Source organism: Gymnoscopelus braueri (genome assembly GCF_963280865.1).
Source record: "Gymnoscopelus braueri genome assembly, chromosome: 17".
In the NCBI taxonomy this organism is placed as follows: domain Eukaryota; kingdom Metazoa; phylum Chordata; class Actinopteri; order Myctophiformes; family Myctophidae; genus Gymnoscopelus; species Gymnoscopelus braueri.
Window position 1 is genome coordinate 13,213,966 of NC_137617.1, and position 24,907 is coordinate 13,238,872.

The 24,907-nt window shown below is 45.0% G+C and overlaps 1 protein-coding gene across 1 annotated transcript; it reads right to left on the bottom strand.

Moving 5' to 3' along the window:
* Nucleotides 1-472: 472 nt before the first annotated feature.
* med1 (mediator complex subunit 1) lies at nt 473-18,852 on the bottom strand. The gene is made up of 16 exons (XM_080454417.1): nt 18,723-18,852; nt 17,514-17,620; nt 16,690-16,768; nt 16,206-16,260; nt 15,001-15,133; nt 14,725-14,753; nt 14,526-14,597; nt 13,283-13,357; nt 12,227-12,390; nt 10,408-10,519; nt 9,910-10,034; nt 9,096-9,223; nt 8,406-8,607; nt 7,815-7,910; nt 7,136-7,241; nt 473-5,119 (listed from the first exon to the last, which is right to left on the bottom strand). The coding sequence occupies exons 1-16, from the start codon at nt 18,841-18,843 to the stop codon at nt 1,123-1,125; spliced, it is 5,601 nt and encodes a 1,866-aa protein (XP_080310543.1). The 5' UTR covers nt 18,844-18,852; the 3' UTR covers nt 473-1,122.
* Nucleotides 18,853-24,907: the final 6,055 nt, after the last annotated feature.

Here is a 24,907-nt window from a genome sequence, read left to right on the forward strand (position 1 = left end):
TAAATATTTCTATTTCTATTCTTAATTTTCTTACCTGTATCCATCCTGCATTTCATGCTTTACTGTAGTACACTATCTGAATTTCCTCACAGGGATCAATATAAGTCTATCATCATATTCAGCTGACCACTGGTACTGTTGTGGGCATTTAAAAGTCACTCATTTACCATTTCCCCAAAAAAAAAAATTTGAAGCTCCTGAGCCAATAATGTTGTATCCAATTTCTGTATCATTTGAGGGGGAAAAATACATATATATATTTCTTTTTTTCTCAATTCACAAAGGAACCTTAATTGTCAACCCTAGTAATGTCAAAGTAGCATCTTTAAATTAGAAAGTCTGAAATTAACGTTTTTTTTAATTCTATTTTTGTAATTTAATCTGTAAACAACAAATTAAGACTGTTGAAAGCGGTCAGCTCAGCCAGATGCATCTCTGCCTACTTACACAAAAAAAAGATGGCACAACAATCTTCCAGCATTGAAATATTTTATTTCAAGCTTCCAAATCCTCTACAGTTAAGAAAAAATAAGGGTAACGTGTTTTCCCCTCAAACAGAATCCTCCACTTGCATTTTTTATCTACATTAACCGGCACAATGACAGTTCAAAAGGTATCAAAATCTAAAAAGTTCCAGTTGTCTGAAAAACAAGGCAATTTAAACACTGTACACTTCCTTATTTTGAAATACTTTGTTTTTTTAAGTCAGGTGTCATGGGTCTTTCTTTTAAAAACATAATGGCATTCTTTAAAACATACTGTGTGACAACAATGACAGCTTGAGAACACCAAAGTGTAAATGTATTAAAAGTGAAAAGAAACATAAAATGAGTAACACCGCTGATCATATAACGACATTTTGATATCACAGGCGACTAAAACATATATTTTTAAATAAACTAAAATGACGTTAAGAAAATGGGGATGATACTGAATGATACTGATACCATTTTAAAATACAGCATTGACTTAACATGTCAGTGTTCGTCGGATGTTCCACAGCCAAGTGGCTTGAAATGAATAAATATTCAGCGTCCCAGTTCAATGTGAAATGGCATGCATCTTAAAAACAAAAACGATGGGGGGGAAAAAAAGATTCAAACGAGAGTCTGTGTCAAAGCGTTAAATGTTCCCCGTGAGGGCCGAGTCCATGAGGTCATCGTCCTCGTTCCTCATGTAGACCGGACTGGGCCGCGAGGGGCGCTCCGAACCCATCATGGACAGGGACGAATCCGAGGCCGAGATGGGGGACCGCGACCAGCTGTCCGTCTTCATGGGATGGGAGGACGGCCCCATGGACATGGACGACTTCTTCTTCTCCTTGTCCCTGTCCCGCTCTCTGTCCCTGTCCCTCTCTCGTTCCCTTTCCTTCTGCTTCTTCTTCTCCTTCTTGTGTTTCTTGTGCTTCTCCCCCGAGCTGAGGGGGAGGGAGCTCATGTAGTCCTGCGGGGGGAGGGGCCTCATGCTCTGGTCGTCGTCCGAGCTCGGGCTGTTCTGGTGGGACTTCTCGGCCACCGAGCTGCTGCCCGACTCGCTCTCGCTGTCGTGGTTGAGCGGCATGTAGCCCGGCGAGCGGCTGTGGCTGGGAGACGAGCGGTCGTGCTTGGGGGTGGAGCCGCTGAAGAGCGGCGAGGCCTTGAGGCTGGAGATCTGGGGCCGCATGGAGTCGCCGGAACCGTCTCCGGCTTTCTGAAGGGTCACTTTGGCCTTGATGGTGGGCGAGCCGCCGTCCGGCTTGCTTATGATGATCTTGGCCAGTCCGGTCCCGCTCGCCCCCCCTGCTTTGGGGTCCATGAGTTTCTTGTCGCCGCTGTTGCCCCCCGAAACAGACACTTTGGCTTTGGCCTCTTTGTCTGGCTTTTCCCTCTTGTAGTCCCCGCCCTGGGAAGACATGCCGTGTTTCGACGGACCCATATTGGAGGGCCCGCTGCCAGGTGCGTTTCCAGGACCGGGACCGGGTCCGGGTCCGGGCCCTCCTCCACTGGGGCCGCCTGCGGGAGGGCCGACCTCGCAGCCGTCCTCCCCGACCCCTCCGCCTCCCACGCTCTTCAGCTTGTCTATGACCGCCGTCAGAGAGGGCTTCTTGTTGCGGCTAGGAGACTTCCCTTTGGCATTGGGATTGTTTGCGTTGTTCTGACCACCGGCTCCACTGCTTCCACCTCCTCCTCCACCTCCTCCTCCGCTGCTTCCTCCACCACCACCACCACCTCCTCCTCCTCCTCCTCCTCCCCCCCCGCCACTGCTCCCACCGCCTCCACCTCCTCCCCCTCCCCCGTACTGAGACTGGGAGCCTCCTCCTCCTCCGGAGAAGCTCATGGAGCCCGAGGAAGACGTGGACGACGAGGAGCCGGATGAGGAACCGCCTCCCATCGGCTTCTGAGGGCCCATCCCTCCTCCGCCGGACTTGGAGCCTCCTCCCGAGGAGCTCCCGCCTCCTCCCGACCCCATGGGAGACTTGGCCTTGGAGGAGGGCGGCGTTCCCGGAACCTGGGACTGCTGCATCTTCATGGGGGAGGAGAGCTTGTCGCCGGAGGAGCTGCCCGGTCCGCGGGAGTGTGAGGGGGAGATGTTGGGCTTCATGTTGGGGTTCATGAGAGAGCCGGGAGGCTTACCACCCTGAGGCTTCATCTTGCTCCCGCCTCCTCCCGAGCCCGAGCCGCCTCCTCCTCCTCCTCCTCCTCCTCCTCCTCCTCCCGGCCCCGACATCCCGTGTTTGGTGATGGGGGAGGAGCCCGGTTTACCCACGCCCATTCCCTGAGAAGAGGAGCCTTTAGACTGGGAGGAGGGTCCGCCTCCTACTCCCACGCTCCCCGGCTTGGAGCTGTTGCTGCCCTGGGCCATGGAAGAGCCCTCCTTGGTCTTGATCTTCCCCGAGGAAGAGGAGGAGTGCGAGTGGTGGCTCTTGCTGCCGCTGGTGCTTCCCGAGCTTCCCGTGCCGCTGGTGGCGGAGCTGCTGGAGGTGTAGCCGCCGTGGGACGAGGTTTTCCCCCCGGAGATGCCTTTGGGGATCTGGATGGTGATCTTGGGGATGGGAGGCGTGGCGCCGCCTCCCGGAGGGGTCTGGGAGTGTCCCGAGCTGCCGGGCGACTTGGAGCCTCCGCCGCTCATGCTTCCTCCGGACCCCGAGCCGCCGCTGGGAGGGGTGTACGGTCTTCCCCCTGAGCTGTGAGACGGCGACTTCCCGTCGGGGTCCAGCTTTTTGCGTTTGGGGGGCTTGTCTTTGGACTTTCCCTCGCTGGAGGGCGTCCTGCTGCGCTTCACCTGTTTGCCCTCCGTCGACATGGCTCCGCCCATCCCCATGCCAGAGCCACTCCCACAGCTGCCGCCGTTGTCGTCCTTGGGCCTCATGAGGCTCTGCTGCTGCTGCTGCTGCTGCTGTTGCTGCTGTTGTTTCACTTTGGCCTCTGCGCTCTTGAATTCACCTCCCATCCCCCCCAGGCCCATCATGAGCCCAGGGCTCTGCGCGCCCCCTCCGTGAGACGAGTGCGTGTCCTGCAAGTCCGGAGCCTGCCCTAAAAGCGGCTTACCCCCACCACTGTTACCTCCAAAAACAATCCCCATGTCAAAGTCTTTAAGCGAAGGGTCCGGGGTGCTCTGTCCGTGCGGCGTGGGGTTTTGGGGCGTCCCTGCCGGGGTGTTCTGCTGGCTGCTCCCGCCGAAGCCCTTGACCAGGTCCATGTCTCCGTCCGCGCTCGGCGAGCTGTTATCGAAGTAGCCCTGGGAGAAGCCGTGGCCCGAGGTCAGCAGGTCCGGGTTGAAGTCGGCGGCGTCGGGAAAGAAGTTGGTGGACGAGGAGTCGCTGGTGGGCGTGGCGGCGGTTGCGGTCGCCTCGGCGATGAGGTCGGCGGCGTCCGTGAAGGGGTTCTCGTTGCTGTTGGGGTTGAAGATGTCCGCCGAGTCGAACACGGCGCTGCCCTGGCCCGAGCTGGAGGAGTCGCGGTTGGGGGTGCCGAGGGGGCCTCCGTCCTCTCCGCCGCTGCCCATGTGGTGCTGTCCCGGGCCTCCGCCGCTGCCTTTGCCCGTCTGCTCCGGCAGATCCGACAGGATCTCTGTGATGTCGGCTCCGATGCTGTCGGAGCTGGAGAGGCGCACCATGCGAGGCGGCAGGGCCTGCTGCTGCTGCTGGGACTGGACGTGTGCTTGTGCGTGGTAAGACACGCCAGAGGGGCCAGAGGGTGGAGTCCCGCACTGGCTGGGCGCCGGGGTGATGCTGTGGGGCGTGTCTAAGCCGTCGCCGGGGAGATTTACGTCAAAGATGGGGTTTTGGGAGGCGTCCACGTCCATGGAGAAGAGCTCGCGGTGGAAGTCGTCCTCGTGCGAGGCCTGGTGTTGGTGGTGGTGCTGCATGGAGGACTGACCTTTCATGCCCATCCCACCACCTGCTCCGCCGGCGCCAGGCATCGCCCCACCCTTCTCGGGGCCCCGCGGGCGTTTTTTCTTCCCCTTCGATCCTGAACCACCAGAGCAACTGCCACCCATGCTCTCTGTGCGCGGCGAGCCAGATGAGGAATTCTGCCTCTCCCGCGGACTGGAGCCATACAGCGCGGCAAAGTCTTGTGTGGGGTTGTCTTTCAGCAGATTCATCAGCATGGGATGGTTCTTGGTGTTGCTGGCGGGCGAAGAGGTTGGCGGAGGAGTCTGGTGGGGTTGCGTCGGTGCGTTCTGGGAGCTGGGGCTTGAACCCACGCTTCCGGTTATCTGCAGCAGACTGGTGAGGATGGGATTCTGGGTGACTTTGCTGTAGTCGTCAGTGTGACCCTGACCTTGTTGTTGTTGTTGCTGTTGTTGCTGTTGCGAGGCTCCCTGCCCGGCTGCCCCTCCCTGGCACTCTCCACCTTGGCCACGGGCTCCATACAAAGAGCTGATGGGGCCTGCATAGTTGGGACCCCCGGGGGGCCCTCCTCCAGTAGGGGTGCTGGCCCCGGTGAGCCCGGGCAGGCCCATAGGGTTGGTGCCGTCGCCCGCGGCCATGTTGTAGCTAGGACTCCCAGAGGGCGGCAGGTTGTTCTTCACCATGATCTCCACGGCATCGGCGATGAGGGAGAGAGCCGGCGTGTCGGCCTGGATGGTCTCCGCTTTCCTCCGGATCGCTCGCATGGTCACAGGAATGGACATACACCTGAGGAAACGAGGACACAATTAGCGATGTTGTTGCTGGACGGTTATAACATCATAATGACTTGGAATAATCACACAACTAGAAAAGCACAGGTTTCCGGCAGGTCAGGTAAGTTATTTTGGCCTCCTGGTGGCACTATAATAGGCCAATGTGAAAAGGGTAGCCGTTTCTTCTTAGGCCTTTCACGGCAATCGGACACTGCATTCATGATTTGAGGCATTTTGTTCCTAAAATTTGTTTTGCTAAATTAGACCTGCTGGTGGCGCTATGACAGGCCAATGTGAAAAGGGTGGCATTTATTTCTGGGCCTAGTGGGAATGTGCGTGTGAAATTTCACGGAAATCGAAAGCTGCGTTCATTATTTGAGGCATTTTGTTCAAAACGGACCAATCCTGCAGACTTTGGAAGCCAACCTTAGCCAATGAGGATGGAATATGGGAAATAGGACAGATCCGTGTTGATCACATGACTATAGAGATACTGGCCCTCATTTATCAACGCGGTGCAGCCCAAATAATGGGCGTAGGGCGAGATCACCGCACCTTTCGGCATTTATCAATATATCCTGACGTGGGCTTCATCCTACCATACGCTGAGATCTCACGTCTGGTCGAGACCAGTTGTTGACGTTGGCTGCGCCCGTTTATTCCATTCTAGACCTGCAGAGCAGCATTGTCTGACTGTCTGACAGGCATCTGGACACATAATCCACTCCTAAATGTATATCTACACACTAATAATTAATCCCTGTGAAAATATAACATTTTATAAAGTAATTTAAACAAACTGCTTTAACAGTCATTCAGTTGCATTGGCTATTTTAAAATAGCAGATCTGCAAGCTCAAAAACGGGTCGCATCGCCACTCGTTGTGAGCTTGTAGATCTGCTATTTTCAAAATATACGAGCGCTTTTGCGTCGGGACTCGGGAGTCCCGCGGTCGGGACTGCCGACGATCTTTTCATGGACAGTGAGGTGTACAATTCTTACAGTAGCTTGTCCTATGTTATGGAGTTATGTCATAGAGAGTTTTGAAGACTACAACCTGACTGGGTTAAGGATATAAACCCGACGCTCCAATCTCTTATTAACGGGACGGACCGAAACCACTGCCGTCTCACGGGGAATATCCTACATGACTGCTTGTGCACTGCTCGGTATGGGTTAAATAAATTAATATACAAACGTATTCCATTCATGGCGATGTGATTGGTATCATAATATGTCATTCATGTAGGCTACAAGCCTACGTGACAAAGATTGTACCGCTACGCCGTACCGTAGCGGTACGGATTACAATACATGAAAAACACAGCTGGGTGGGCGTGTGTGTGTGAGTGTGTGAGTGTGTGAGTGAGTGAGTGAGTGAGTGAGTGAGTGAGTGAGTGAGTGAGTGAGTGAGTGAGTGTGCGTGTGTGCGGCGAGGCAGGCGGGGGAAACTCTTTCTCATTGGCTTTTGATGTCTTTGGTCGTATTCTGGTCCTTCTTCAGGTCGTAAAATCGGGGCGTTTTGAGAATATTTAAGGGCGTGTTATTTAAATGACGCTAGGTTCCAGCCGTGACATTTATCAAGCCTGGGACCAAATGTAGGCTCGGATCAGCTGTGTAGGATTCGTTGATAAATGTGACTTCGACGTTGGTGTACGGCCGAATATATGGAAAAATATAAGCCGGTTTATAAGCTGCGTTGATAAATGAGGGCCACTGTGTACCGATTTGCATGTCGTTTGGATAAAATCTGTAGGAGTAATGGGGAAAAAATGGGTTTTGCACAAATCGTCCTCCTGGTGGCGCTATAACAGGCCCATGTGCCCCAAAATTTGGGGCAGAGGTTCTGAATTGGCATCCAGGGAGTGTGTGTGCATAGTTTGGCAGCGACCGGGCCAACGGTGCCGGAGATTAGCTGGTAGCACACGGACAGGACACACAGACACACGGACAGGGGGTAAAACATACTCTCGCCATGCCTTTCGGCCTGGCGGAGACAATTAGAAGGCAGAGAAAAAGACGGATCTACCTCTGAACCACTTTAGTGATGAAGTCGTCCGTGCAGATCAGAGCGTCCGACAGGCCTTTGTACAGCTTGCAGGCCACTTGTCTGGAGTCAATCACCTCCATCACCACTACAGCACCAGACGTAGGCAGAGGAGAGGGCAGTTAGCACACAAACAGTTGAATTGTCCATTCAGCTTTATATGTTTTACACCAGGGGTCTTCAGAGATACTACAGGGGGGCCGCCAAATCTTCGATAGGAACTTTTTTGTGTTTTTACATGAACAACTTCAACCCTAGCATCCCTATTCTGAGGCGAACATTAGCCGAAAATAGCAGACCTATACAGCGTGAGGCTGTACATCTGTAACCAATCTACAAGGCCTCGCAGCACGAGGCGTTGTAGATCGGCTATTTTCGGCAAAGAGGTTTGGTGTAGAGGGAAAAAAGGAGCAAGCCAAGTACAGAGCCAAAGGTCAAGTTTACTAAGTATTGAGGGTTTAAGTGGTTAAATGTCTGAAATTAACAATCTATGAAAATCTATGAAAAAGTTTAATCTGCAACACAATTCTATACAGTATGTAGTGGGGGTCCCTGCTTCATCTCTCTCTTAGCTAGGGGTCCTTGGCCTGAAAAAGCCCCTTGTTTTACACAGTCAGTAAAAAAGTTAAAATGTAGTCAGTTATCAGGAGTGTGTGCTCACCACAGACGAGCGATTCGTTGACGGGGTGTTGGAAAGACACGCTGAAGCTGGAGTCGGTCAGAGGACACACTTCAAACTGCAGCAGACCTGCACTGTCTGGAGGAACAGTCAGGACACAACATATTCCTTCATCAACAACTGGCCAGTGGTTCTAGTGAGTGACCGAAAGTCCTATTATTCCTTACTTACTCACACACCTTGTACTTTAACTACATTAACCCTCGCATCCATATTACGGGCATGTCATTATAGGAGAACGTTTTCAAATGAATACAAAATTATAATGATCACAACACAATGTGAAAATAGCAGATCAACATGCTCACAATGTGCAATGCGTTGTAAGCTTGTGGATCTTCAGTAGCTAATGCATAACTACTATTTCTATAAGCTGGTCTCACAGAACATCTGGTTAGCATCGACAAGAAAACTCCGACTAGATAAGCTAATCCTACAGTGTCTCTGCAAATTCCGTTTCTCTCAAAATGACATTGATTCAGTGACATTGAACAGACTCCATTAAAGCAGGCGTTTGAGTGGAACCAGCTACGTTTTCTCATTCAGCCAGACGGGCCATCCACCACCTCTTACCCTCTTTGATGGATGTGCGCTTCACACAGCTGCCGACCAGGGTGTTGTAGGCCGCCTGGTGGCGGATGATGTCGAGCAGCGCCGGCACCTGGGCCGGGTGGCGGAAGGGGATCCTGGACACCAGCGCCCCCTGCAGGGAGCGGCCGTCCTGCACCGGCGCGTCTCCGTTTAGGAAGTAGCAGTGCTGCTGGTCTGGCAGTGACTGTGGAGAGAGAGAGAGAGAGACAGTGAGGTTCTCCCTCTACAAATATAATGTATTACTAACGAAAGACTGAACAATGACGAAAATCGCGGTGGATGTGCGCTTGACACAAACATAATTTTGTTTTATTTAGCCACTTAAGCACTAGTCAGAAATGTTCAAAACAATGTTGAAAAATAAGTCTACAAGTTCACAATGTGTCGCGACATGTTGTGAGCTTGTAGATCGGCCATTTCTGAAAACATTAAAGGTTAAAAATCAGGACACATCGGCTGCATAATTGCCGATACCGATGCCATAAAAAAAGTCAAATAGAAAAGTCAAATATGAGTCAAATACATCGATCGCTCAGACCCTACTATAAATGTATGCGAGCTTCGAAACCAGACAGAGTGTGTGTGTGTGTGTGTGTGTGTGTGTGTGTGTGTGTGTGTGTGTGTGTGTGTGTGTGTGTGTGTGTGTGTGTGTGTGTGTGTGTGTGTGCTTACAGAGTAGAAGTGCATGTTGTGTGAGGGAGGTGGAGGCGGACTGCCTTCCTCCAGAAGCTGTCGTTGGCTGTGAACAATAAGCTGGTATAGAGGAGCCAGACTGGGGGAGCTGTCAAACACTGGGATGCCTGCAAGGAGAGATGGACAGAGAACACACACATAAGCAAAGACTTCATCCAAAGAATCACAGAAATGCATTGCAAATCTATTATTGTCCCACTTTCCTGATTACCATTTACCAATCTCACAATACTAATACCATTGCAAAATAGCCCTTAATGTTGCTATTTTGACAGGGTACTGCACTGTGACCCACGGTAATATATTTCTTTGTTTACTGTGCACTTGTGCAGCACATTAAAAATGAATTCACTGTATTTTCTTGCTTTTAATGTTTTCTTTTCATGTTGTAATTTTGTGTACAGATGCTATTCTGGACAGGGCTCCCACGAAAGATCTTGTATCTCGACGGGATTTACCTGCATAAATAAAGGTAAAAGCACTTTTATCCAAAGCTTTACCCATTCACACACCGACGGCAAAGGAAAGCATGCATTGTTCTAAGCCATTGCATCTATGCGGTTTTAACTAGATTAACCTATATCGCTATTTGACGTGGAACAAAAATATAGGGTTTAAGTCACTGTTTCTCAACGTTCGGGTCTGGGGACCACCAGGGGTCCAAATGGACCCTCAAGGGTGTGTAACTCAGAGTGTACAAATGGAAACAAATGGACCAGCAAGGGTCCATCTGGACCGCAGGTGATCCCCGGACCAGACGTTGAGAACCAGTGGTTTAAGTGGTGAAACCCACCAGTAGCAGAGCCCATCCTCTGTATAAATGACAGAGAGAAAGGCATGGGTCGATTCATCTTCAGGAAGAAGCAGGCAGGCAGGTCCACACAGTTGGAGTTGGTCACTGAGGAAAAGGAGGGCGTCCTGAAACACACACAGGGTTCTCTTACAATACTTGTGAGGACGGCTATTTTATGAATGCCATTTTATTTCTTTTTTAACCATAACTCTTAAGCCGAAAACAGCCGATCTACAAGCGCACAACAGGAATAACTCTATCTAATCTAATCTAAATGCCCTAGTACAAACCCTAAACTGTATCTTTTCCTAATTGTAAACTCCCCAAATTAGTTTCAGGTAAATTATCCTCACAATGATGTACTAAATTGTACTATACTTGAGGGGACAATTGGCCCACGCAAGTATAGTAATACAAATCACACACACACAAATATTGATTTATTTCCACATTCCAGTGCTGGTGAGAAATGAAGGGGGTGCGTTGGGATTGTCTTACCCCTTATTGTCGACCGGGTGGGAGCCGGTGATGAGCGGAGCGATGGGAAGTTTGAACACCGAGGAGGTTCCTTCCACTGACACCGACACGCTGATGCCCAGGGACCTGGGCACTGTGCAACAACAACAGGTCCAATTAAACAGGGATTCTTTTTCAGCCCACCTAAAAGATCATTTTTTTATGCCTTCTTTGGACCCAAACTTACAAAAATAAAGCCCCATTTAATAGTGAAAATAGCCAACTTACGAGCTCACTCAATTAGTCGCGATGTAATCTGCCATTACCATTTTGTTGTTACGTTTTGTTGTGTGCTTTTTGGGAGGGGGGGATTATTTTGAAAATGTACATGTTTCTGATTTATTGCTGTCGTTTTCGTTTTTGAAAATCTTATAATAAAAATAAATGTATATATTTTTAATGTAGGAAATATGGGTCCTACAAAAATGGGTCTGTGACCCAGAAATGGGCCCGACCCATTGTTTGGGAAACAGTGCAATATAACACATGATGGGGCAGAGAAATAGAGGCAACATGAAGGCTTCTGCAAGGTTCTCACGCTTTATGGAATTTATGTTTCCAGGACATAACCGTTCAAATTATGCAAGGATGTATGCCTAAGAAGTCTTTAGTCACGGTAATTTGCATTCTGAAGTGCCATTGCAGGGAAAAGAAACGCTGACCAGGAAGAAGAAATGGCCCTTGGGGAATAATACAGATTTACTCTAATAGATACGCTATTACGGCAAAGCAGCTTCTGTGTTCTCCAACAGTCTGTGTAGGGGCATGGAGATGAGCAGATATGCTGCGTGTAATGTTGATATTTAACCACATGAACCCTAGCCTATTCTAGATTTGTCATAATAGGGGAATATTTGGAGAGGAAAAAAAGTAATTTTAGGTATTTAAAGTAGAATCAAGATCAGCTCGATCGACTATTTTCTGAGAAACGATTTGGTGTGGAGGTAAAAAAGTTAAGGGGCCAAATACGGGGGACCCTGGTTAATGAAGTATATGGGTGGTTAAGACCGTTTTGATACAATTAAAATGAAATATAAAACCAATTTAACATAAAGATGAACAGAAAAGACTGGTTAAGACTTTGCTGGACCTGCAAACACCATGAAACAGGGCTGGCCAATACATCGATATAATATCGACATCATGTTATGAGACTAGATATTGTGAAAGTGACATAGTAAAGCGTTTTCCAGGTTTTAAAAAGGCATTATAGTAAAGTGATGTAATTCTTACCCTGACTGTTCTAGCTGTTCTATAAATTGCATTTACTCATTTAGTTATAACATTATATAGGCATAATTGATGATTATTTATCAGAAATCTCATAGTCTAGTCCAGGGGCTCTCAAACATCATGCCAAGGATCCAAATAGGCTGCGGACCCCCATCTCAAAAGACTTTGTACCATGGACTGCCAATAAAGATTTGTGTTGTTAAAAAAATATATTGTAAAACACATTTATTCAAGATTTTTTTAAATAGCAGATCTACAAACTCACAACGAGCAATGCGACGTGTTGAGAGCTTGTAGATCGGCTATTTTCAAATATCCAATGTACTTAGGGTTAAAAATGGTTCTGATTCTGATGATTTACTAAAGTGGCTGATATGAGGACCCCCTGGAACCCCATCAAGGACCCCTGGAGGTCCCCAAAACCCCAATTTAAGAACCACTGTTCTAGTCACAGTAGTCATCCCCACAAAAATCGATATTGAGGTATTTGTTCAAAGATATCACATTTTATTTTGTCCATATGACACCAACCCTACATGAAACTATATCACATAAATCATTCACTCACCATTAGTGTCTGTGAAGTTAAGCTGCGTGCCTGTTCCCTCTTCAAAAACATCGTACGGAGACACGTAACACTGCAGGGAAACAAGATGGCCGCCGCTGCGGGGCGCCAGCAGGCCCACGCTGCCGTGGAGAATGGTCTCCACCGTGTTGGCGTTGGTCGCTAACCTGGAATGCAAGCAGAGGAAAAGATTTGAGTTAAGAGGGTATGCTGAGGAGATGAGGAGTTGAATTAAACTTCTCATCCTGCAGGTTTAGGCAAGTTGGATTAAAGACCTTTTAATGCCACTCAGAGGCAAACAATTTAACCACTTGAACCCTAGCATCGCTAATCGGGGGTGGGGGGGGGGCATTTGGGGAAAATAGCTGACGCATAAGCTGAGCTTGTAGACTTGTAGGCTATTTTCGGAGAAGAGATTTATTGTAGAGATTATAAATTCACAAAAATAACATAGCTGTTATTCACGGATTTGAACTCACTATGTAGGGTTTAAGTCGTTATGGCCATTGGCCAATTTATCAATAACAAAAAAGCACAAATACAATGTAACAAAAATACATCCTAAATCTTATTTTCTTTGTCTGTAGTCCATCAACCTGTTTTTTTTGCGCATTTTGGATTTTGTGCAGAAACCTCCAAATCTCTCCGCCAAAAATATATACTTGGAACGGGTCGCAATGCGTTATGAGCTTACATATCAGCTTTTTTCGGCTTGCCGAATGTTCACCTATTACGACATGCCCAGAATAGGCACGCTAGGGTTCATGTGGTTAATGCAGTGGTTTCCAACCCTTTTTCCTTAGAGCCCCCCGCGCCCTTCCTACATCTGAAAAACACTGAGACCACATACACGTGTGACACGCATGCGCGCAGTGCACACACGCTTGTGCTTTTCAGACACGTTAACAACTTAAGCCCTGTATAGTTCTCATACAATGAATAGCAAAAATAGCAGATCTACAAGCTCACATTGCATAAAACAAGGCATCTGTGGTCTTTCGCACCCTCCCAAGGTGGGCCCGGACCCCAGGTTGGGAAACACTGGGTTAATGAACTGACCTGAACATGTGCATCATCTTGGTGAGGTCCAGTTCCAGGGACTGCAGTGCAAGGTACATCTTGGTTTTTAGCTTACTGGAACACACAATAACAGCAAGAGAATCACACATGGGGGAAAATATAGCTAAATAATTGCACTACAGATCCGAGGATGGAAGATCTTTCCTATTTGTCCCCAGTATCATTTGTATCAATACCAGTGTTTCATTGCAGATACAATTCCAAATCTTGAACTTTCTGTTATTGGCCGACATCAAAGGCCAGGGCCATGCATCACTTTGATTGAGTAACAGACTTATGCGATCAATTTGGGGCATAATAGATTTTGTTTTTCCTTTTCTTTCTTTTTTTGATATAACCCATTTTCCTCCTGTTTGAGAAAGCCAACAGCTTGATGTCAAGATATCAAGTCACTTAGCTACAGTTTCTATATTGGATTTTATTGTTGGAGAAATGCTCTGGCTCTGGATCGGAGGCCTGTATCAATATATGCACTGAAGTGAAAAAGAACTACATTGTGCAAGTCATATCCAGTGCCCATGCTACATCAGCAACACGTCAGCCATTCTAAATTATCAAGAGAATGAAGCATTCAACTTCATGATTCTGCAGAACCGTACTTAGCGGCATGCACTGTTCCGTAACCAACCTCCTCATTAAATAAGATCTTTATCTATTCAACTAAATAAACATCTTAGTATGTCTTTTTTTCTGTATCCGTCCTGTGTTTCATACTGCGGTACTGCCATTGACAACTGAATTTCCCTCATAGTATCAATAAGATCCATCCATCTACAACAATCCTATTCAATAACATTTTCAATTGACTAGCGCCTTCAAGTCAGCACTATTGATAGCATGTTGGGACTGTTTTTTACTGAAACCTTGTTGACCTGGAGCATGCATGCGTGCCACTGGCACAAATAGAACACTTCTACCTGGTCGTCTTAACTCGTTTTGGGTTTGGGTTATTCTGGGTTAGTTTGATGTTTCTTAGTGATTTTTCTATCGACTACTTTTATAATTGATAATCATATTGTTTCTTATATATATTTATCAACGAATCGATTATTTTGACGCATAATGGTGCCGTGCAAAAATAGCGAAAATAGCAGATTCCACTATTTTTTAAAGAAGAATTTCACCTATGACATGCCCAAAAAGAAATTGATTATTAATCGATCATTTTATTCAGTTATAGATAATTTCTTACAATCGATTAACTGTTGCACAATCTACTTACTTGTCCCCAGGAAGTTTGTACAGATTGACCAGTCCCTTCAGGTGTTTGGAGAACTCTTCAAAACTCTTCTCTCTGAGGAGGCAGGCGATTAAGATGACTAATTGTCACATTTCTCAACAATTTCACCCTAAATTTATAATACAACATATTCAACATTATTTATGTTTATATTGTACTGTGTGTGTTGGGTTTCTCTCACCTCAGGTGCTGGATCAGCTCGGGACAGCTCTGTAAGCAACAAAAACAACAAGGGGAATAATTAAATTAAAGATTGTGACGAATCTTCTACACTATTCCAACAAATATGTTTCAATATTATCCATTATGTAACATTTCTCCATGTTTACTCGAAGATAATAAACAATCATTACATTTGGGTGGAATTCAATACTCTTTGTGAGCTTGTAGAGCTGCTATTTTTGGTGTGCGACAAAGGCTCGCAACTAAGTATAAATCAGGCTTTAATGGTACTGACCGCAGGGTTCTCTCCATGATGAGCCACCTTGACGTCCACCAGCTGTCCACTGGTGTCCAAATGGACTTCCACGTAAAACATGTCTGACGTGATGTAACACTCTGTCCCCGATGGACTGAGATGGGAGCCCAGCCTGGAAGAGAGAGAGGCAGAGACAAACAGAGACAGATCAGATACAACTGGTGATAATTAAGGATGATAGGACGGTGTGAATTAAGGTTGATAGGACGATGTGAATTGAGGTTGATAGGACGATGTGAATTGAGGTTGATAGGACGATGTGAATAAATACACTGCACAGCCCTACATGGTACAATATTTACGATTTAGTATGCAAGGAGTGTTAATGAGACAAATAAGAGCTATACAGAACATGGAAATAAGTCTATAGCAAGCTAAATGGAAATGTAGCACATGTAGACAGTACAATTTAGGCTTTTAGCAGACGCTCTTTATCCAGAGTGACTTACAATAAGCAAGGTAAACACATCGCATGCAGAGAGACAGTGTAGTGCCTCAGTAAACTAGGATCACAGGTAAACAAAGAACCTAGCATCAGTCTAAACAATGTACATTGAAACCATAGGATACCAGGTACAACCTTGAACCAGTCAAACAATGAACATAGCAAGTCTAAATAAAAATGTTAACCTTTGCATAAGCCTGCATGGTCATCAAAGCTAGGTCAATTGCTACAGGCTAAGGTGGAGTCTGAAGAGGTGGGTTTTAAGATTACGGACGAAAATTGGGAGTGAAACTGCAGTTCTAACAGTTTGGGAGCCATGAGAGAGAAGAGTCTGGGACGTGTGGAGCGTAGTCCCGAATGTTTTAGGGATGGTCAGACAGCTTCCCTGTGTTAGCTGATCTGAGTGAGCAGGAGGGGTTGTAGAGTTGGATTAGGCTTTGAAGGTATGGGGGTGCCATGCCTTTGGTTGCTTTGTAGGCAAACATTTATTGTATATGTATTGTACTCTGTCAGAGTCAGACACTAACTTTTTATCTCACAATCCAAATGAGTCCTAAAACAACAACAGCAAGTTTCACCGTTTTACCAACCTTGTTTGACATAAAATAGAAATATAATCACCTAGACAAACAATAACCTCTGAAGGTTTAACAACTTGTGGTTTTGTTTTGGCTCCGTGTCCACGGCCAGGCAGGCAGAGAAAGGATGAGAGTAAAGAAGCAGAAAGCAGAAGACTTACTGGTTCTGTCGTGCAATGGACTCCAGACGATCTGTCATGGAGGCCAGAGATGATACTGGAAAGAAAACAAACAAAAAAGAACAAATGAACACAGGAAACGAACAAATTGGATCCCCCAGTGGGACCATGGTGGCCCATACAATCAGATAGCACTGTGAACTACTACTGGGTCCTGGCTCTTTTGTTAAAGAAACATTTACCCATGTTGCTACACTCCAGCCTCTACAGTCTGTAGTGTACATTGCACATTACATATCATTGCTGTCAGGCAGAGACCTTTAAATACCTACATCTGTTTGTTTTTTCATAAATTATTTTGTTTTTCAAATTAATCGAAAAATTGCAAATGTTTCTATGCTACAACAATGTCACTGAGTGAAATTTCTTTATTTGCAAACGATATCTGACAATGAAATATTTTTTATTCTGATCTCATACGCAGCCTTTTACCAAACAAAGCAACGTTTTAAAGTACTGCGCTCACCTGTCAGCGCTTTCTGCAGGGTCTCCAGGCAGGTTAACAAGAGCTGGCGGCCCGCCGGGTTCATAACTCCACGTTTCTCCTGCAGACAATGAGTGGATCGATAAGGTGGCAAATAGAACATAGGGCTGGGCAATTAAACAAAAAATATCTAAACCGAAATTTAGAACAAACAACCAATAAATAAATGTTGCTCATGTAGGTCAACTACAAGAAACTTGCTTCTAGACAACTCGCCTCCTGCAGAGCCACACCGTTAAAAACACCAGCTATACACCAGCTATACATCATCTATCATCTCTTTATTATATAGTGCAAGGACTTTCCCAGGGCCAATGACTACAATACGCAGAATGCTCCGCTCTAGCTCCACACACAGCATTCTTGATTCTTCCTCACCAGGACTCACACTTAGCCTTGGATATACCTAGCTATAGCTACAGTACAGACTGCAGAACAAAGCCGCAAAGGAAGTTGAACATCCAATACGGTTTGGACTAGTTGGTCTGCAGCGACATACAACTGAAATCCTGCCTGTAGTTCTTCCACTACCCACAGATCTGAACACACCAATGGGTGGGTGGCAGGATTAAATTAGGCTGCTACAGTGAGCACATTGGCAAGTATTTGGTCATTATACCCCTATGACCAAAATACTTTAAATAAGCTTGAAAACATCAGCCATTTGGAGTGCAAGAAAGACACATACAACAAGAACAAGTGTAGTTCAGTTCTTGATGACATACGACTGAAAACTGTGGGGCAGGTCACAAACAACAGCAGCAGCACTGTGTGAACTGAATCATAACTGAATGATTTTGTCTCACCATGGCCTGTCGGACCACCTTGCTGGTCTCCTGCCAGGGCCGAGAAGCGTTGTGTTTGGCATGAAGCTTCTCCAGCAGGGCAGCCACCCGAGTCTGCTTTTCAGCCTCTGAAACACAGTGGATATCATGTTAAGATACCAGACAACAACAGACACAATGTATGTTCAGTGTCCAGACTCTAGCCGCAACTTCCGCAAGCAACTCAGATGCTATGATGCTGCTATCTGGCATCTAGAGTTGCAATACCAACCCTAGACAGCCCATTCATCCAAACAGAAATCATAACATGTCTACGGTGGATTTTTATGAAACATACACTTGATGGATACAAAACAGATAATCCAAGCTTTATGTACAGCTGCAATCTTGGTGAGTTTAACGTTGTTTAATACAATCAGATAGGACTTTTCTGTTTGGATGAATGGGCTGTCAGCTCTAGATGCCAGATAGCATTATAGCATAGAGTTGTTTGCGGCTATCCAGACTCAAAGAGTCCAACAAATCCAGTTCTTTCAAAAAGACAGTGGGGGCAGCTCATTATTTTTTACTAATTCTGACTACTCATGAACACAGGTCAAAGGAAAAGCAACACAGGTGATTATGGCTTATAATTCCTTAACGATTCAATAAAACAAAATAATCAACATCTGAATATTTAAATGTTGTCATATTGTTAACTAAAGCGTCATATCTCTGGAGTTGTTCTCTTTTGGATGACTGTCTGCCTACTGGATCCTTTAAGTCTTGCCTTAAAATGTCTTGATGAATTGAATACACAGGATCTCAATGGAAACAAGCCATGGGCTTATTGGGTTATCGTTTTTGCATTCTTTTGTACAGATCTGTCAATAAAGTATTCAACAACAAAAAAGTGAACTGTTAGCTATTTTGCTAGCTTCAGCTATCTAAGGCTTCAGCTAACTAGCCCAGGCAGATAAACTAAACCCAGACAAAGAAGCAACAATAACCAGTTATGTTAGAAGTTCATGATGCCTGGATGTAGCCAGTTAAATCAGCACGTTTGGTTTGACCCAAGAGCCATTTAAATAACTTACTTCCTAAGTTAACCAACTAAAAGTAACAGTCTATTGTTTACTAGTGATGTCAGCAACAGCTACTGTTAGCTTGCGTTAGCATGCCTGGCTAAGTGGTAGCCCCAACCTGCCCATTAAAGAATAGATAACAAACATATAATATCTTATTAATGACCTGTTCCTTCCTCGGTTTTGAGCCTCTCTCCATGGGCCTGGCTGCCTCCTTGTTGGGCGGACAGAGAGAGTTCTCTGGCCGGGCTGCTGCCCTGCAGTGGAGCCCCAGACACCGCCGCCATGTTCACTGCTGCCATCGTATGATAACCACTGTGGCCCTCATCGGTTCCCGTAGCACAGACCCCGATGTTACGCCGATATTGGTGCCCTATCGTGTCCAGTGAACCCACTGTAATGTTCATCACTCAGAATGAATATAAACAGTGGTGGAGAAAGGACTCACATTTTTTACTGAAGTGAAAGTATCAATACTGCAATGTAGAAATACTCTGCTACAAGTGAAAGTCCGGAATTCAAAATGTACTTGAGTAAAAGTGCAAAAGTATTCGCATTAAAATGCACTTAAGTACTGAAAGTTAAAGTACTCATTTAGCAGAATGTCCCATTTCACAAGTTTCCAAATGGTTTGAAAATAGCCACTATATATGACTATGAATTCAATACCAAGGACCTCATTGGAAACAAGACTGCAAGGACTTTTTTTTGAACGGACCTTTTAGACAAAGTATCTAACTGTGCTCTTTTACATTTTTGCCTAATAAAATATTCAATCAATCAATCAATCTGGGGTCACAGAATTCGATAGCAGTTCAATGTCAGTGTAACACATGGACTGATTTCCGGCCGGGTTCAGCTACGAGCGGAAGTTCTCAAAGGTAAGATGTAGTTTTCAGATTGTTGCATGAATGTGAGAAAAGGGGAAAATGGAAACATGTTTTAATTCAGCAGTGGTGGAAAAGTATTACATTTTTTAAACTTAAGTATAAGTATCAATACTGCAATGTATAAATACTCTGTTACAAGTAAGAGGCCGGAATTCAGAATTTACTTGAGTAAAAGTACAAAAGTATTGGTATCAAAATGTTTATATAAGCTCATAACGCGTCGTGAGCTTGTAGATCGGCTATTTTCAATGGCCAAAATAAATGTATGGCTGAATGTATCTTTTGTTTTATAATAATAATCAAAATCTACGAAGTACTAGTAGCCTAACTAAAGTTTTTGTAAAAAAGTACAATATTTGTCTCTGAGATGTAGTGGAGTACAAGTAAAAGTACAGAAAATTGGAAATACTCCAGTAAAGTAAAAAACACCTAATTGTATAAGTACAGTACTTCAGTAAATGTACTTACTTAGTTACTTTACACCACTTCCATTAATTAGTGCATGAGTTAATAATGTTGACCATCATATGTCCAGCAGATGGCGATAGATCGCCGCGAGTAAATTAATCATGTGCCAAGCCTAACAGCTGAGTAGAAAGGTTCACATCATGTAAATAAATGCTCCTTTTGAAAAGCTAGAGAACAGGCAGGGATAAACATACTTTTACTTAATGTCACAAACTCTTATCTGTCTATCATGCAACAGTTCTCTCTGAAATTAACAATTCTGAATTAACAGGCCATTAAAGGATTCATTAGACCCCTAGTGAAGCAGGCTGAACTTGAAATAATTAATTATTTGAATAATTTATTACGTAATTCATAATAAAATTACATCAAGAATTTGGTAAATGAATGTTGGATGCTACTGCAGACATCCGCGGGCACATATTCAAACCAACACATACACACACGCACACTTACACACACACACACACACACACACACACACACACACACACACACACACACACACACACACACACACAGACACTCACCCTCACACACAGGCACACACAAACGCACACACACACACACACACACACACACACACACACACACACGTGCGCGTGCATGCATGCACGCACACACACACACACACACACACACACACACACACACACACACATACAAACACGCACGCACACCTGAGCCTATAGGACAGCTGAGCCCCCGGCTCTGAGCGCTCTCAGGGGAGGGTTTTCCCACCAACCGTTATGACCTGCGTAAGAGAGAGTGCAGGAGTGTGTGTGTGTGTGTGTGTGTGTGTGTGTGTGTGTGTGTGTGTGTGTGTGTGTGTGTGTGTGTGTGTGTGTGTGCAAAATCTGCATGCACATGTGGGTTTTTACATACGCACAGATGTGTGTGTAAATGGGAGTAGGCTACACACACACACACACACACACACGCACACACGCGCACGCCCCCACACACACACAGGCACACTTCCTCTGTCAGAAAGAGACGGCTAGACAGAGACGGAGGTGAAGCATATTGGCATCGTCTGAGACGGCAGACAGCCGCAGACAGACATGAAAAAAAAGAAGGGAGGTGCCGCTATGTAATTGATGTGCCCACTAGGAGCTTTAGAGCTGACTGCCTGGCATGGGGAAGGCAGAAGATGGGCAGCGCTGCCAAGACAGCGGTAGGAGAAAGGGAAAGGGAGGCCCATGGGCCGTGGGGAGCACAGTAGTGGGCTGAAACCATGCCCATCAATCAGCGGCTAGTTCACCTTGCCATGCCAGGCTGGGCCCCCCCTCCGTGCCGGGGGTAGGGGTGGCACAGGGAGTAAGGCTGGCACGGTCGGTAAGCCTTCCCTAATCCTCCTAGTGTGTGTGCATCATTGCTACATCCGAACGATGGCATACTGTACAGTACAGTGGGCAGGGTCAGGATAGAGGGAGGCTAGCGAACCCGCTATGAGAGAGAGTAGCCATTTTGAACGGGGCGTGAAGACAATGAGGAAAATTTGGGAGACGAGAGGTGGTGTCACTGTTGTCTGTGCTGCACTTTTAACCACTTAAACCATAGTGTATACTTAATTGAACAGAGTCCCCCAGGGTTCTATACTAGGTCCACTACCACTAGTATTTCCCTCTACACCAAATATCTGTTATTTCTTTGCCAAATGTTCACGCCAGATTCAGACTAGGGACTTGAACCTGGCATCCGTATTCTGGGCAAGCTCACAACCCTATGCGATGCATTGTGAGTTTGTAAATCAGCTAGTTTTGCTGTTTGTCATACAATATACTATACTATGTATTATATTAGTCGTGGCATCCTGCTCCCTGTGTGCCTGTGTCATTGTTTTTATGTCACTTACTGCCACTGTGTATGGCACATTGTTTATAGAACTCTGTCCTGATGTAGACATGCAATCACTGCTGGTGCACACGTGAACTTTAGTGACATTTAGCCATGATATTGTCATGATGTTAGAAGTATGTCAGAAGACAAAATGTTTTAGGGAATAGGAATGCGTTTTCCAGTGTGAATTTTCAAGGGCCGACAGGGAAGTTAAATACGTAGACGGGCTGGAGCTCACAGTGCTAAGGACAGCAAATGAGTCTGAATATAAAGTCTATAGTCTTATATATTATATAAGTATAAAACAAACTCTCTGATCAACTGAATAAATTCACTGCAGAGCTGACACTCAGGCATCCAATCGGCACAGGGATGGTAGACCCTCCGTTTCTTCGTTTTGCTAACGCATCAGGTCAAACCCTGGTTGCCAAATTAACACGCAGAAAGCAGAATCAACTTAATTGTCACATCACAGATTTACAGGTGCAAAGAAGTGGATAATTCTTCTATCTCTATTTGTAGTTTTCATAAGGAGGATGGAGATAGGGGAAGAGCAAGGAGAAAAACACAGGATAGTAACAGGTCAAATAATCAAAAGATATATAAATGTATAACATAAATAACTTATGTAGTAGCAGAGGTTAGAACAATAGCATCATACAGATGTGTACGTGAGGTGCCTCCGTGAGGTGAGATTAAAAGTAGCAGCAGGTGCAGTACATAAGGTGCCGTTAGAGCTGTAACAGATTATGCGGTTCCCTAGAACAGCGGTGTGGATTCCAGCGACTCTGTGGGTTCCTTTAGGGGGGTCTAAATTGACCCATACAAGTCTGTAACTCTAACAGTATACAAATGGAACCAAATGGACCCTAACGGGCCATTTGGTTCCATTTGTATACTGTCAGAGTTAAGGAGAGACCTTGAAATGTAAAAGTTTGAGAAACACTGCCCTAGAACTTTAACAGGTATTATCGGACACATAGGTCTTCTTCATGCAACAAGGAAAGGTAGATCCACACCAGGCAAATCCACGTATGGTAATTCCACATAAGGAATTAGGACTGTAATCTACATGAGGGAAGGCAATCCAGCATTAGGAGAATACATGAACCCAAACTCACGCCTTGTGAGCTTGTAGATCGCTTATTTTCTGGTGAAGCGATTTTGTATAGAGCGAAAAGAAGGACGGAACCAATGGCCCCTGGGGGACCCCGGTGAGCCAAGTGTTTAGGGTTTAAGTGGTTAACAAAGCGGAAAGTTAAAGCCTAATTTATACTCTGTAGTATGGCGGCAACGTGTTGTTAGCTTCTTTTTGTTAAGCGACACCTTCACACGATTGAGTATACAGTAAGTACGATTATTAGGGCCCATTCATATGCTGTAGAATGGTCAGCTCATGTGTCTGTATTCTGTAACAATTGTGATTCTGATTCTGACAATTCTAAAGCATATCGATTGCCAATTTATCAGTGTTTTGTGTTTTATGGGAGAGAAAAAATGCTACAAGTCCACGAATGCTGTTACTGTACAATTCCCTACAGAACCTGCATATCTCAGAGACTGCAAGCTTGTTTTTCTGACATGTGATGTTGTGAAGGTCGTTGAGGATTCATATTTAGAATCACCAGAATCAGAGTAACTGAACTTACTCCAGTTTGCGGCTACAAGGAAATGTATTTGGTATTCACTCACAATACATATCGTACCCTGTTCTTTGTTGTTTGTTTTGTTTGTCCAGGAACAAGGAACACAATGGAAATACGTTTCTGACTTTGTGTTTTCCTCTTTGACGTCGTATTTGTGTGAAAGCATGCCATGTGTTTTTCTTTTAACTTGACATCTAACTAAATCAAATCAAATCAAATCAAATCAGACCTAACAACAATATGAGTGATAAAATACAAGTAGTATTAAAAATAGGAGATGAAAAATAGAGCAAAAAACGAATTAGGTGCGTAAATGGCTACCAATGTGTTTTGTGCACTGTAGTAACATATATATGTTTAAATAAGACAGCTCGTTGTTGAATTAGATGCATGTTATGTTGTGTAGTAGTGGACAAAGTACTCAACCTCAGTACTTGAGTCACAGTATACTCTTGGTCAAATATTAAAAGTGAATGTTGCTCTGTCAAATTTGTACTGTACTGTAAAGTACTGGAGCAATTGCTTGAGTATTCAAAAGTACATACTTTCACACCTGACAACATAAACAAGCTAAATAGTTTAGTTCATTTCCTGTTGCAGAGTTTGTGAATATCACCAGTTAACAGGAAATAAACAGAATCACTTTATTTGTCAATTTCCTTGTGTTTTTATACATAACGAATATGAAAGTGCCATGGTGCAATCAAAAGTTGCACAAGTATAATAAACACGGACCGAAGCTGTTCCCTAGCAACACAATTCAACTGATAATGCCTATTGTTTACATGCTGGCAGGTGCTAAGTATGTTATTCAGATAGATGTCAGGTTTGATGTCTGTTTGTCATCATAGTTATACTTTGTGTAGCACTTGAATCCCTCCACCGCTTAAAACACTTTCGACCTGACGTGTCTATTTTGGGAATGTCAATTATAATGATTATAAGCAACGTTTTATAAAAGTTTTAAAAAGTTTTCGAACATTTTAATAGATGTCATCTATTGTCATTTATGTATACAAATTGACATGAACAGTGTGTCTGTGGGTTTTTATAAATATTGAGCCAATGAAAAGTATTAACAAGAACTAAATAATGACTAAATAATAACTACATTTGATCCATTGGAGCACATGGTTCTTTATTCCATTACCTGATAAGTAAGGGTTTTGGACGGTATTTCTCCTGTTTCTTTCAAGTCCACTTATAAATCAGCCTTCAGTGCAATCCTGCCTGCTAGGTTCTTTGATCAGTTTAACTTGGTAGTCCTGTTGCTTTATTCACACTTTGTGGTTGACAGAGGAAGGCAGGTGGTGGCGCTTGTCATATTGCTGTCTGCTATTATAGCCCCCTGTATTCACACTTTTCAGATAGACTCCGTACAATATTACCAGGCATTATTTGCATAGAAGAAATTAATCTTTTGGGACGAGATAAACAGGCACAGTGAATTTGATCTAGAGGTAAATATTGAGATCTTTTTCCAACTGATAATTAAAGTTGACTAA